This window comes from Eubalaena glacialis, chromosome X (genome assembly GCF_028564815.1).
Source record: "Eubalaena glacialis isolate mEubGla1 chromosome X, mEubGla1.1.hap2.+ XY, whole genome shotgun sequence".
NCBI lineage: Eukaryota > Metazoa > Chordata > Mammalia > Artiodactyla > Balaenidae > Eubalaena > Eubalaena glacialis.
Genome location: NC_083736.1, coordinates 52,371,261 through 52,387,381, shown reverse-complemented (window position 1 = coordinate 52,387,381; position 16,121 = coordinate 52,371,261). Strand labels below are relative to the sequence as shown.

Genomic DNA, 16,121 nt, shown 5'->3' with positions numbered 1-16,121 from the left:
ATCAAACATTTAGAGAAGAGCTATCCTTCTCAAACATTTCTGAAAAATTGCAGAGGGAGGAACACTCCCAACCTCATTCTATGAGGCCACAATTACTCTGATACTAAAACAAAGATAACACACACACACACACAAAATTACAGGCCAATATCACTGATGAACACAGACACAAAAATCCTCAACAAAATAATAGCAAACAGAATCCAACAATACATTAAAAGGATCATACACCATGATCAAGTGGGATTTATCCCAGGGATGCAAGGATTCTTCAATATATGCAAAACAATCAATGTGATACACCATATTAACAAATTAAGGAATATAAACCATATGATCATCTCAATAGATGCAGAATAAGCTTCTGACAAAATTCAACACCATTTATGATAAAAAAGAAAAACTCTCCAGAAATGGGCATGGAGGGAACCTATGTCAACATAACAAATGCCAAATACTATAAACCCACAGCAAACATCATTCTCAATTGTGAAAAACTGAAAGCATTTCCTCTAAGATCAAGAACAAGACAAGGATGTCCACTCTCACCACTATTATTCAACATAGTATTGAAAGTCCTAGCCATGGCAATCAGAGAAGAAAAAGAAATAAAAGGAATGCAGATTGGAAAAGAAGAACTGAAACTGATTGCAGATGACATGATACTATGCATAGAAAATCCTAAAGGTGCCACCAGAAAACTACCAGAATTAATCAATGAATTTGGTAAGGTTGCAGGATACAAAATTAATGCATAGAAATCTCTTGCATTTCTATGCACTAACAAAAAAATATCAGAAAGAGAAATTAAGGAAACAGTTCCATTTACCATCACAACAAAATGAATAAAATACCTAAGAATGAACCTAAGAAGGCAAAAGACCTGTACTCAGAAAACTATAAAACACTGATGAAAGAAATCAAAGATGACACAAACAGATGGAGAGATATACCATGCTCCTTGACTGGAAGAATCAATATTGTGAAAATGACTATACTACCTAAAGCAATCTACAGGTTAACTGCAATCACTTTCAAATTACCGGTGGCATTTTTCACAGAATTAGAACAAAAAATTTTACAATTTATGTGGAAACACAAAAGACCCCGAATAGCCAAAACAATCTTGTGAAAGAAAAATGGACCTGGAGGAATCAGGCTCCCCAACTACAGACTATACTACAAAACTACAGTAATCAAGACACTATGGTACTGGCACAAAAACAGAAATATAGATCAATAGTACAGGGTAGAAAACCCAGAGATAAACTCAAGCACCTATGGCCACCTAATCTATGACAAATGATGCAAGAATATACAATGGAGAAAACACAGCTTCTTCGATAAATGGTGCTGGGAAACCTGGACAGCTACATGTAAAAGAATGAAACTAGAACACTTCCTAACACCATACACAAAAATAACCTCAAAATGGATTAAAGACCTAACTGTAAGACTGGACACTATAAAACTCATAGAGGAAAACATAGGAAGAGCACTCTTTGACATAAATCACAGCAAGATTTTTTATGACCCACATCCTGGAGTAATGAAAATAAAAACAAAAATAAGCAAATGAGACCTAATTAAACTTAAAAGCTTTTGCACTGCAAAGGAAACCATAAGCAAGACGAAAAGACAACCCTCAGAATGGGAGAAAATATTTGCAAATGAACCAACGGACAAAGTATTAATTTCCAAAATATACAAACAGCTCCTGCAGCTCAATATCAAAAAAAGAAAAAAAAATCCAAAAATGGGCAGAAGACCCAAATAGACATTTCTCCAAAGAAGACACACAGATGGTCAACAAACACATGAAAAGATGCTCAGCATCACTAATCATTAGAGAAATGCAAATCAAAACCACAATGAGGTATCACCTCCCACTGGTCAGAGTGGCCATCATCAAAAAATCTACAAAACAATAAATGCTGGAGAGGGTGTGGAGAAAAGGGTACCCTCTTGCACTGTTGATGGCAATGTAAATTGATAGAGCCACTGTGGAGAACAGTATGGAGGTTCCTTAAAAACCTAAAAATAGAACTACCATATGACCCAGCAATCCCACTCCTGGGCATATACCCTGGGAAAACCATAATTTAAAAAGACACATGTACCCCAATGTTCATTGCAGCACTATTTACAAAAGCCAGGACATGGAAACCACATAAATGTTCATCGACACATGAATGGGTGAAGAAGGTGTGGTACCTATATATAATGGAATATTACTCAGCCATGAAAAGAAATGAAATTGGGTCATTTGTAGAGATGTGGATGGACCTAGAGTCTGTCATACAGAGTGGGGTATGTCAGAAGGAGAAAACAAATATCATATATTAATGCATATATGTGGAATCTAGAAAAATGGTACAGATGAACATATATCCAGGGCAGGGATAGAAACGCAGACGTAGAGAATGAATGTGTGGACATGAGGTGGGAAGGGAGAGTGGGATGAAGTGGGAGATTAGGTTTGACATAAATACACTACCATGTGTAATAGAGATAGCTATTGGGAACCTGCTGCACAGCACAGGGAACTCAGCTTGCTGCTCTGTGATGACTTAGATGGGTGGGATGAGGGTGTGGGGGCGGTCCAAGAGGAGGGGGACATATGTATACTTATAGCTGATGCACTTCTCTGTACAGCAGAAACTAACACAACATTGTAAAGCAATTATACTCCAAAAAAATAAAATAAAAATGGAAATACAACATATCAAATCCTAGGATATGTTGCCAAAGCAGTTCTGAGAGGAATGTCTATAACAATCAAAGCATATCTTACAAATAAAGAATGATCTCAAATAATCAACTTAACTTTAAACCTCAAGGAAAAAAAAAAGAAATTAACTCAAAGTTAGCAGAGAGAAGGAAATATTAAATATAAAAGCATAAATAAATGAAATAGAGACCATAAAAACAACAGAATTAATCAACAAAGTTAAGAGCTGGTTTTGAAAGGGATAAACAAACGACAAAAATTTAGGTAGACTAAGAAAAAGAGAATTCAAATAAAATTTAAATGAAAGAATAGAGTTTAAAACTGATACCACAGAACCATATAGCATCATACAAGACTACTATGAACAATTATATGCCAGCAGATTAGATAGAAGAAATGGGATAAATTCCTGGAGACACACAACCTACCAAGACTGAATCAGGATAAGATAAGAAATCTATGCAGATGAATAATGAGTAGAGACTGAATTCATAATGAAAATCCCCCCAACACAGAAAAGCCATAGGACAACACAACTTCATTGGCTAATTCTACAAAACATGTAATGTAGAATTAATGCAAATCCTTCCCAAACTCTTGCAAAAAATTGAAGAGGAGGAAATACTTCTAAACTCTTTCTACGAGGTCAGCATTACCCTGTCACCAAAGCCAAATAAGGATACTACAAAAAAAGAAAACTAGTGACCAATATTCCTTGTGAATATAGATGCAAAATTTCTCAAAATATATAAGCAAACCAAATTCAAGTATTATGTTGAAATTGAAAGTATTATACACAATGACCAAGTGGAATTTATCCCTTGGATACAGGGATAATTCAACATAAACAAATCAATAAATGTAATACATGCCATTAATAAAATGAAAGATAAAAATCACATGACCATTGAAACAGATGCAGAAAAATCATTTGACAAAGAACATCAATTCGTGATTAAAAAAAAAAGTCAACAGATTGGATAGAAGGAACATCCCTCAACCTAATAAAGGACAAATATGACAAACATAGTTAACATTATACTTAATGGTGAAAAAGTTGAAGCTTTTCCTCTAGGATAAGGTCAAAACAAGGATGCTCACTCTCACCACTCTTATTCAATGTAGTAGTGGAAGTGATAGCTAAAGCAATTAATTACAGAAGGCAAAAAATAAAAGGCTTCAAAATCAAAAAAGAAGAAACAAGATTGTCACTACTTGCAGATGATAGGATTTTATATATAGAAAATCCCAAAGATTAAATGAAAAAATCTGTTAGAACTTCTCAACACTTTCAGTAAAATTGCAGGATATAAAATCAACATACAAAAACCTGTTGCATTTCTCTGCATGAATAATGAACTTTCTGAAAGGAACAATAAAATACTTTCCCATTCACAATAGCATCAAGCAATAAAATACCTCAGAACAAATTTAACCATGGAAGTAAAAGATCTGTCCAACAAAAACTAAGATTTTGTTGAAAGAAATAGAAGACAATCAAACGGAAAGACATCCCATGTGCATGGATTGAAAGAATAAATACTGTTAAAATGTTCATACAAAGCCAAGCCATCTATAAATTCAGTACAATTCATATGCAAATTCCGTTAGCATTCTTGACAGAAATAGAAAAAACAATAGTAATATTTGTATGGGACCTCAAAAGGACCTGAATAGACAACATAATCCTGAGAAGAAATAACAAAGCAAAAGACATCACAATTCCTGATTTCAAACTACACTATAAAGTTGTAATAATAAAAACAGTATGGTACTGGCATAAAGAGAGACATATAGACCAATGATGGAATAGACAGCCCATAATTAAACCCCTGCATATATGGTCAACAAATATTTGACAAAGGCCCAAGAACACCCAATAGGGAAAGGATAGTCTCTTCAACAAATGGTATTGGGAAAACTGTTTAAAAACATCAGAAAAGTGAAATTGGAAACTTCTCTTACACCAACAACATAAGTTAACTTGCAGTGAATCAAAGACGTAAACATAAGACAAATATCATAAAATTCCTAGAAGAAAAAGTGGGGAAGAAGCTCCTTGACGTTGGTCTTGCAATGATTTTTGGACTATGACACCAAAAGCACAAAAAACAAAAGCAAAAATCAATAACCGGGACTATATCAAACGTAACAGTTTCTGCACTGGAAAATAAAGAATTACTAAAAGGAAAGGGACCCTACAGATGGGAGAAATTTTTGCAAACCATATATTGGATAAGGGGCTAATATCCAAAATATATAAAGAACTCATACAACTCAGTAAAAAAAACCAAACAATTTAAAATGGGCAGAAGAACTAAATCAACATTTTTTCCAAAGAAGATATCCAAATGGCCAACAGGTCTATTAAAACATGCTCAACATCACTAATCATCAGGAAAATGCAAATCAAAGCCACAATATAATATCACCTCACACCTGTTAGAATGGCTGTCATCAGGAAGATGGGAGATAGCAATTGTTGGCCAGGGTGTGGAAATAGGTGAACCCTTGTTCACTGTTAGTGGGAGTATAAATTGGCTCAGATACATGGAAAAGAGTATGGAGATTCCTCAAAAAATTAAAAATAGTTCTACCCTATGATCCAGCAATTCCATTTCTGGATATATAACCCTAAGGAAATAAAAACAGGTTATCAAATAGATATATGCACTCTCATGTTTACTGTAGCATTATTCACAATAGCCAAAATATGGAAACTAGAACCCATCAATGATGAATGGATAAAGAAGATATGATGATATAGCTATAGATATAGCTATAGTTATAGATACACACACCCGGATATTATTCAGCCATGAGAAAGAAAGACACCCTGTCATTTGCAACAATATGTTCAGACCTTGAGGACATTATGCTAAGTGAGATAAATCAGAGAAAAACAAATACTATATGGCATCACTCATATGTAGAATCAATCTCAAAAAGCCAGACTCATAGAAATAGAGAATAAATTGGTGGTTACCAGAGGATTGGGTGGGTGATAGGACAGATGTTGCTTAATGGTACAAACTTACAAGTAGTAAGTCCTAGATATCTGATAGAAAGTGTAGTGAATATAGACAACAATATTGTGTTATAATCATCAAACTTGCTAAGAGACTTAGAACTTAATTATTCCAACATCTAAAAAGAAACGGTAACTTGTAAGGTGATAGAGGTGCTAATTCTTGCTACAATGGCAATCATATCATAGTATATAAATGTGTCAAATTATCACGTTGTACATCTTAAATTTACACAATGTTATATATCAAATATATTTCAATTAAAAAAAGAAATGATTCCTCTCACCTGCAAAATTTCAACAAAATGCATGAACTTAATCTAATCATAAAGAAAATCTAGACAAATTCAAACTAGGAACATTCTACAAAACAAACGGCTGGTATTCTTCAAAAATGTTAATATCATGAAAGACAGAGAAGGAATGAGAAACTGCCTCAAATTAAAGAACACTAAAGAGATTTAGAATTATTTCAATATGTGATCATAGATAGGATCATTGACGAGGAAAAAGATATCTATGAAGGATATTATTGCAACAATTAATGAAATTAGAATATTGACTGTCAATTAGATAATAGTATCATTTTAATGTTAAATTTACAGAATTTTACAACTATAATGTGCTTATGTAAAAATGAGTTCTTGTTCTTAAGAAACACACTGCTGAATTATTTAGGGGTAAACAAGAGAGAGTGAGAGAGAGGGAAGGAGGGAGAAAAAGGCAAAGAGAGAGAGAGAAAGAGTGGAAGAGAGGGGATAGGGGAGGAAAATGAAAGGCCATGAAAAGGGAACAGAGAAATTAAACAAATGTGGAAAAATATCTACAATTGATTAATCTAGATAATGGATATATTAGAATTATTGGTGTTATTCTTTCGATTTTTGTATAAGTTTGAAATTATTTCCACATTAAGAAGATTTTTCACCTTTTCTGAGGTATACTTCACAAGTAAAATTGTATATATTTAAATCATCCAACATAATGATTCAATATATGAATATATTGTGAGATATTTACTACATCAAGATAATTAGTGTATACATTGCCTTTTTTGTAAGAATTCTTATGATCTACTCTCTAAGCAAATTTCAAGTAAACAATATATTATTATTAACTAAAGTCACCATAATGTAAGTTAAATTCTCAGTACTTATCAACTTGTAGACTTTGACAATTTTTCCCCACCCCCACCTCCTGGCAACCAACATTCCACTCTCTGTTTCTAGGAGTTTGGCTTTCTCTGTCTGGTTTACTTAACTTAGCCTAATGCCCTCAAAGTTCATCTATGTTGTCACGAATGGCAAGACTGCCTTCTTTTTAATGTATGAACAATATTCCATTATGTCTGTGTGTGTATATATCATACATTATTTATCCATTAAACTATCCACAGACATTTAGGTTATTTCCTATCTTGGCTATTGTGAATAATGCTGCAATGAACATGGGAATGCAGATATCTCTTCAAGATACTGATTTTGTTTCATTCAGATATACCCAGATGTGGAAATACTGGATCATATCATAGTTCTACCTTTAAATTTTAAGGAAGCACCATACTGTTTTCCATAATGGTTGTACCAATTTACATTCCCTCCAATACTGTACAAGGGTTCCATTTTCTCCAAATCCTTCCCAACACTTCTTATCACTCTGTTATCAATAATAGCCATCCTAACACGTGTGAGGTGATTTCTCATTATGGTATTAATTTTCATTTCCCTGATGATTAGTGATGTTGAAAACTTTTTCATGAACCTGTTGGTCATTTATATGTCTTCTTTGGAAAAATGTCTATTCAGGTCATTTGACCATTTAAAAAATTGGATTAGTTGTTTTTTGCTATTAAGTTGTATGAATTCCTTATATATTTTACATATTAACCCTTTATCAGATATACAGTTTACAAATATTTCCAGCCATCCTCTAGATTGATTCTTATTATTTTTTAATATTTTTTTCCTTTGCTGTGCAGCAGCTTTTTAGTTTGAAGTAGTCCCACTTTATTTTTGCTCTTATTGCCTGTGTTTTGGTATTGTATTTATAAAACAATTGCCAAGACCAATGTGAAGGAGCTTTTGGTCTTTAATCCATTTCAAGTTAAATTTTATGAGTTGTGTCAGACAGGGATCCCGTTTCACTCTTTTACTTGTGGATATACAGTTTTCCCAACACAATTTAATGAAAAAAACTAACCTTTCCCTATTGTGTGTTCTTGACACCCTTCTCAGAGTTTAGTTGCATGGGTTCATTTCTGGGCTTTTGATTCTGTTCCATTGGTCCATGAACCTGTTTTATACCAGTATCATACTGTTTTGATTACAATAGTTTGTAATATAGTTTGAAGTCAGGAAGTGTCATGTCTCAGCTTTGTTTTTTAGTCTCAAAAGTACTTTAGCTATACAGTGCCTTTTCTGGTTTCATACAAAATTTAGGATTGTTTCTTCTATTTCTGTGAAAAAATGTCATTGGAATCTAGACAGTGATTCCATTGAATCTGTAGGTCACTTTGGGTAGTATGATCATTATAACAATATTAATTCTTCTAATCCAAGTACACGAGATAAACTCTCATTAATTTGTGTCTTTTTGAGTTTGGTTCAATGTCACAGTTTTCAGTTTACATCTCATTCACCTCCCTGGTTACATTTAATCCTAATTATTTTATTATTTTTGATGCAATTGAAAATGTGATTGCTTTCTCAAACTCTCTTTCAGATAGTTTGTTGATAATATACAGAAACACAACTGATTTTTTTAATACTGATGTTGTACCTGTAACTTAATTGAATTTATTTATTAGTTCTTACAGCAATTTTGTTGAATTTTTATCATCTTCTACGTATAAGACCATGATATCTGCAAACTAAGACAATTTTACCTCTTCTCTTCTGATTTGGATGCTATTTACTTCTTTGTCATGTCTAATTGCTCTACATAGGTTTTCAGTACTATATTGAGTAGAAGTCTTGAGATTAGGCATCATTTTCTTGGTGCTAATCTAAGACGAAGGCCTTTAGCTTTAACCAGTTAAATATAATATTATGATACATGGCCTTTAGTATGTTGAGGAACATTTCTTCTACATTTAGTTTCTTGAGAGTTTTTTTATCATACAAGGATGTGGAATTTTCTCAATTTTTTCTGCATTTATTAAAACGATAATATGATTTTTATTTTCATTCTGTTAATGTGGTATATCCTGTTTATTGTTTTGCATAAAACAATGTTACATTGAACCATCCTTGTATCCCAGGGATAAATCCCTTTTTATCATGGTGCATGATCCACTTAAAGTACTATTGAGTTGTATTTGATAGTATTTTGTTGAGGATTTTTGCATCTATATTCGTAAGAGATAATGGTCTGTAATTTTATTTTCTTGTCTTTTCTTTGTCTGGCTTTTTTTTTTTTAAATCAGGTTAACACTGTCCTCATAAAATGTGTTTTTTAAGTGTTCCTTCCTTTTCAATTTTTTGGAAGAATTTGAGAAATATTGGTGTTATTTGTCTTTAAATATTTGATAGAAATAACCAGGGAAGTTATCTATCCCTCAACACTTCTGTGTTGGGGGATTTTATGATTATTGATTGAATTTCTCTACTAGTTCTAGGTCTATTCACATTTTCTATTTCTTCATGATTCAGGATTGTATGTTTATAGGAATTTTTCATTTCTTCTCGGTTATGCAATTCGTTGGCATATAATTGTTCATACTAGTCTCTTATGACCCTTTGCATTTCTGTGTTATCAGTTATAATGTCTTCTCATTCATTTCTGAATTTATTTGATTTTCTCTTTTCTTTTAGTCTAGCTAAGGATTTTTATTTTTTAAAACACCTAGGGGGCTTCCCTGGTGGTGCAGTGGTTGAGAATCTGCCTGCCAGTGCAGGGGACACGGGTTCAAACCCTGGTCTGGGAAGATCCCACATGCCGCGGAGCAACTAGGCCCGTGAGCCACAATTACTGAGCCTGTGCATCTGGAGCCTGTGCTCTGCAACAAGAGACGCCGCGATAATGAGAGGCCCATGCACCGTGATGAAGAGTGGCCCCCACTTGCCGCAACTAGAGAAAGCCCTCGCACAGAAACGAAGACCCAACACAGCCATAAATAAATAAATAAATAAATAAATAAATAAATAAATAAATAAATAAATAAACCCAAAGTTTAAAAAAAAACCTAGAAATCTTTTTTTAATTTGTTATCTTTATTAAAAAAACTGACTTTTGCTATCCTTGATCTTATCTGTTATTTTTAAGTCTTTATTTCATTTATTGATGCTCTGATATTTGCTAATTTCTTCCTTTTGCTAACCTTGGGCTTAGTTTGTTGTTCTTGTTCTACTTCCATGAGGCTTAAAGTTAGGTTGTTCATTTGAGATCCTTCTTTTTTCTTAGCAGGCATTTATTACTATAAACTTGCCTCAACAATGACTTTTTGTGTTTCCCGTAAGTTTTGATATGTTCCAATTTCATTTGTCACAATATTTTTTTTTTGGTTTTCCTTATGATTATTTAATGACCCATTGGTTGCTTAGGAGTGTATTGTTTAATATTCACATATTTGTAAATTCTCCAGCTTTCCTCCACTTATTGGTTTCTAGTTTCATACCATTATTAGTAAAAGGTACTTTATATTATTTCAATATCTTTAAATTTTCCAAGACTTGTTTTGTGACCTAACAATTTATCTATCCTGGAGAATGTTCACTGTGCAGTTGAGAAAAATGTGTATTCTGCTATTGCTTGCTTGTTCTGTATATGTCTGTTAGGTACACTTGGTGTAGCATTAGTTCAAATCCTTTATTAATTTTCTGATTGGATGACCTACCCATTTGTGAAATTGTGGTATTAAAGCCCCTACTATTAGTGCTTGCTGACTATTTCATCTTTCAGATCGGTTAATATTTGATTCATATATTTAAGTGATGTGATGGTGGGGCATGTATTTTAATAACTATTATATCCTCTTAATAAAATGACTTCTTTATCATTATAAAATGACCTTCTTTGTCTTTTGTTACACTTTTTGAAATAAAGTATTTTTGTCTAAGTATAAATAATCCTGCACTTTTGGTTTTTATTTACACAGAACATTTTTTCCATCCCTTCACTCACAATCTTTTTGCCTCCTTAAGGCTGAAGTGAGTTTCTTGTAGGCAACATATGGTTGGGTTTTGTATTTTTATTCATTCAGCCACTCTGTATATTTTTTCCACTCTGTATATATTTTCCAGAAATGTTCTTAAACACTTCTTTATATACATTACAGAATTTACATCACATCTACCCCCTGAAAATAACTCTTTTCTTAACATAGCAAGCAAGGCATTTTTACAAGCATATTTTTACATATGTTGTTAAACAGTGCTCTACATGTGTTACACTCTATGTCTGTTGATTGGAGAATTTAATCTATTTACATTTAAAGTAATTATTGATAGGTAAAGACTTACTATTTCTAATCTGTTAATTGTTTTCTAGCTGTTTTTTACTTTCCTTTTTCTTTTTCTTCTCTCTTCCTTTGTGAGTTAATGGTCTGCCACAGTGGTAAGCTTAGATTTCTTTCTTTTATTGACCTACAATTGGCTTTCGCTTTGTGGTTACCATAAGGCTTACATAAAACATCTTATAAGTCTATTTTAATCTGATAACAATTAACTTTGATGGCATTAAAAAACTCTATCCTTCCCCCCCCCCAACATTTTACATTTTTGATGTCATGATTTATATATTTTTATATGTGTATCCATTGTACAATAAAAAATCCAAATTATTGTAGCTATAATTATGTTTAAAATATTTGTCTTTTAACCTTTGTACTACAGGTAAGTGATTTAAACACCACATTACTGTATTAAAGAATTCTGATTTTAATTACACTTACATTTACCAGTGAGTTTTATATTTTCATGTTTTCATGTTACCAATCAGGATCCTTTCATTTGAGCTTCAAGAAGTCTCTTTAGCATTCTTGTAAGGCAGGTCTAGTGGTCCTGACTTCCCTCAGTTTTTGTCTGGAAAAGACTTTATCTCTCCTTCATTTCTGAAGGACAGTTTTTCAGGGTAAAGTAGTTGGCAAGAGATTGACAGTTTTTTTATTCTTTCAGCACTTTGTATTTATCATCCCACTTTCTCATGACCTGTAAAGTTTCTGCTGAAAAATCTGATGATAACCCCATGGAAGTTCCCTTGTTGAGATGAGGTTTGTTTTTGTTTGTTTGTTTGTTCTCTTGCTGCTTTCAAAATTCTCTCTTTGTTTGTTTTTTACTTTTGACAATTTTTAAATGAAGTGTCTCAGTGAAGTCCTCTTTGGGTTGTATCTCTGTAGAAAACTATGAGCTTCATGTACCTGGATGTCCATATCTCTCCCCAGATTTGTGAATTTTTCAACCATTACATCTTTAAATAATCTTTCTGTCCCTTTCTCTCACATTCTTTTACTTGTAGTACTTCTATAATAAGAATACTGTTTACTTAATGGAGTCTCATAATTCATGCAGGCTTTCTTCATTCTTCTTCATTCTTTTTTTCCTCTGACTGTATAATTTCAAATGACACATCTGCAAGTTCACTCCTTCTTTCTTTTGTTTGATTGAGTCTGCTGTTGATGTCATCTATTGCATTTTTCATTTCATTCAATGTATCTTTCAGATCTAGAATTTCGTTTTGGTTTTTCTGTATGATTTCCATCTCTCTGTTGCAACTCTTATTTTGTTCATGTACTGTTTCCCCAATTTTGTTAAATTGCCTACCTGTGTTCCCTTGTAGTACAATTATTTTGAATTATTTGTCAGGCAATCCATAGAACTTCATTTCTTTGGGGTCTATTTACTGGAAAATTATTGTGTTCTTTGATGGTGTCATATTTCCTTGAATTTTCATGTTCCTTGAAGTCTTATGGTACTGTTTTTGCATTTTCAAAAGCAATCACCTCCTCCACTCCTTACTGACTAGCTTCAAGAGATAGATACCGTCACCTGCCAGTCTAGCTTGGGATTCTGAGGCTTTCTCAGACGTTTTCTACAATGTGCCAACTGTACACATCTTATTTCTTCTTAGGGGGGAATTCTTAAAACTATATGTTTTCTCTCAATCCCACAAAGCCAGGCTGGGTGTTGACAACCTCCCATTTGTCTTCTTTAGTGCAACACCCTGAAATGTTCAAGTTTATGAGACTTTTTCCAATCCTGCAGTCAGGCCTGCTTTCAGCACTTGCTTGCTAACCATTTCCAATGTCTCACAATCACTTTATGTAGAAGTGTGCACTGAGAGCTGGCCATATGGGTGTGGGAGGAGCATGGATGAAGTGTGAAGAACGTTGGGTGTCCCCATGGGCCAGTTTGGAGAGAACTGCATGTGAGGCATCCTCAGTAGCTTAAGGGCAGGCTTCCTGATGGATTCTGTGTATGGTTTGGTAGAAAGAACTTAGAAGCAGTTAATAGCAATCCTTTGATGTTCCAAGCCCTGGCTACTATGTTCCCAGTCTCATCCAGTCCTTCCACCTTGCTGATTACGTTGATAATCTGGGTGAGGCAAGAAAGAAAGAATCTGGGTGGGCCTTTTATTTTTTTATTTTTTGCCCCAGGCTGATGACTTTATTTATTTATTTATTTTTGCTGTGTTGGGTCTTCATTTCTGTGTGAGGGCTTTCTCTAGTTGCGGTGAGTGGGGGCCACTCTTCATCACGGTGCACGGGCCTCTCACTGTCGTGACCTCTCTTGTTGTGGAGCGCAGGCTCAGTAGGTGTGGTGCATGGGTTTAGTTGCTCCACGGCATGTGGGATCTTCCCAGACCAGGGCTCGAATCCGTGTCCCCTGCATTGGCAGGCAGATTCTCAACCACTGCACCACCAGGGAAGCCCCTGGGTGGGCCTTTTAGACAGCAACACACATGACTGAAGAAGTCATGCACTCCTTCACATGCTCTCAATTCCTCATTGGAGAAATCACAGGCTGCAGGAACCTATCTTGTCACTGACCCTTGCTGTGTTAGAGGAAGGGTGATGGGGGCAAAGTGAAACTGTTCACCTTACCTCTTTAATGTGTCCAAGAATATTTTGCTCCAAAGGTGCATTGGAACTTATCTGCTGGACTCCCTGACTCCCACAAAGGTACTCTCATCTCTCTGTGACTGCCAAAATTGAAGTCCTATGGGAAGATGAGAGTAGAAAACTCCTACTTTGCCATCTTGATGATGTCACTCTCACATACGAAGTTCAAATTTTTTTAAAAAGTGGATTCAAGGTCACACAGACAAGAAAATGGAGAGCCAGAATTAAATTATAAGTCTATGTGACCCCAAGTCTTTTTTCTTTAAATTCTACTATGCTCCTTCTCACTTATCAGAGAAGAAAAGATTACAGGTTTAGGATAATCCTCCAACTTCCTTATTTACTCTACTTTTAAAATCAACTTTAATGTGTTTGTACTTTGTGACCATGTTGAACTGGTCAAATAATTCTAGCATTTTCACTGTTACAAAACAAACCTTACATTCCTTTGATAAATTCCACTGGGTCAAAATATATAATCCTATTTAGATGTTCCTGGCTTCATTTAAAAAAATATTTTGTTGAAGATTTTTACACCTACATTCATGAGGGATATTGGTCTACAGATTTCTTTTTTTGTTCCCTCTTCCTTAATTTTCTAGAAGAGTTTTTAAACAATTTTGTATTATTTCATCATTAAAAATGTGATAGAATTTGCTAGTGAAGTCATCTAGGCCTGGGTTTTTCTTTGTGGGGGGATTTTTAAGTACTGATTCAATCTTTTTACTTGCCATATGTCTATTCACATTTTCCTTTTTTCTTGAGTCACTTTTTTTTTTTCTGTCTCTCTAGGAATCTTTCCACTTCACTTACATTATATAATTTGTTTACATGAACTTCCTCATATTATTAATTTATAATCTCTTTAATATGATTAAAAACTGTACTTGTGCCACCTTTTCCATTCTTGATTTTATTGATTTTTGTTTTTTTGGTTAATGTAGATAAAAATTTGAAAATTTTATTAATATTTTCAAACAAACTTTTGGTTTCATTGATTTTATCTATTGTTTTAGTGTTTTCTATTTCACTGATTTCCACTTTAATCTTTATTGTCTCCTTGCCTTCTACTTGGTTTAAGTTTAGTTTGCCTACATTTTCCAAGTTTGCTAAGGTGTAAACTTAGATTATTGATTCTAAATCTTTTCTTCAATTATACTCATCCAAAGATATAAATTTCCCTCTAAGTACTTCTTTAGCTGCATCCCATAAGTTTTGTTATATTGTTCTTTTGTTTCCCTTCAGTTCAAAAGTTCCCTTTTGAATTTTTTTCATTGACTCATCAGTTATTTAGAAGTATGTTGTTTAATTTCCAAACATTTTGGATTTTCATTTACTTTTGAGGTTAGCCAGAAGTTATTAAATAAGAATTGCATTATAGAGAGAACACAGGTTTTTATCAGAGTTACAGCTTGGCTTTTGTCTAGCTACTTTGGGTTCATGAGTCTCAATTTATTTATGTGAAAAATGAGATAATACTATTCTTACAGTTCTTATAGTCTGCTTTGAGGATTAACGGGCACTAAGCATAGCCCCTCATATGCTATACAGATGATGGTCGTTATTATCTCTCATCCCAATGGAATTTGCAGAATAATTTCCCTCATTTCAAAACTGATGAAGAAGTTTAGTTTTCCACCTTGATGGAAATCAAATCTCCTTTTCAGTTTATAAGTCCAGAAAATATATGGCATTTGTGAGTTCAAACCATGAGTCTAAGGAAAGAAAATACAAAGAACAATACCTTTTAGCTGCAAACTTTCCTTGACTGTCAAAGGAACCCCAAGGAAAGGCCATTTCTTTTCCAGGATGGCTTCATCTTCCTGCTTCTCTTCAAGCTTTTTATCTACAGCATGACCTCCTTCTAGCTGCCTCAAACCTAGAAAGAAATGAAACAGAGTTACATAAAGCACAAAAAGTAGCCATCTACTCAACTTTACTAAAATAAAATGGATTGACATGTTGAAATTAATGTCAAGAGCTTTATAAAGCTGACCCTTTGAGCCAGTGATTCTCCTTTTAGGAATGCATCAAAAGTACAATAATCCAACATACTAACAAAAATACACACAGAAAGATAGTCAGTACATCATTATTTATACTGGAAAAAGTGTGAAAGCAACCTGACTGCCGCCAAATAAATTATTATAGATATCTATTATGGATAACTGTGTAGTCAATAATAATGGTGTTCCTTAAAAGTTTGTACTGTCCTTTGGAAATTCTTAGGATATAAAATGATTTAATTTAAATGAAAACAGAAGGTTACAATGTTATATTTCTAGTTTAATTCCAATCTGAAAAAT

At 33.7% G+C, this 16,121-nt stretch overlaps 1 protein-coding gene across 1 annotated transcript in view; it reads right to left on the bottom strand.

Annotated features, from left to right (window-relative positions):
- FAAH2 (fatty acid amide hydrolase 2) overlaps positions 1-16,121 on the bottom strand; it is a 118,801-nt gene that overhangs the window by 10,994 nt on the left and 91,686 nt on the right. Inside the window, 1 exon segment of the mRNA XM_061178147.1 lies at positions 15,560-15,673. Within this exon segment, the coding sequence (XP_061034130.1) occupies positions 15,560-15,673 (114 nt within the window).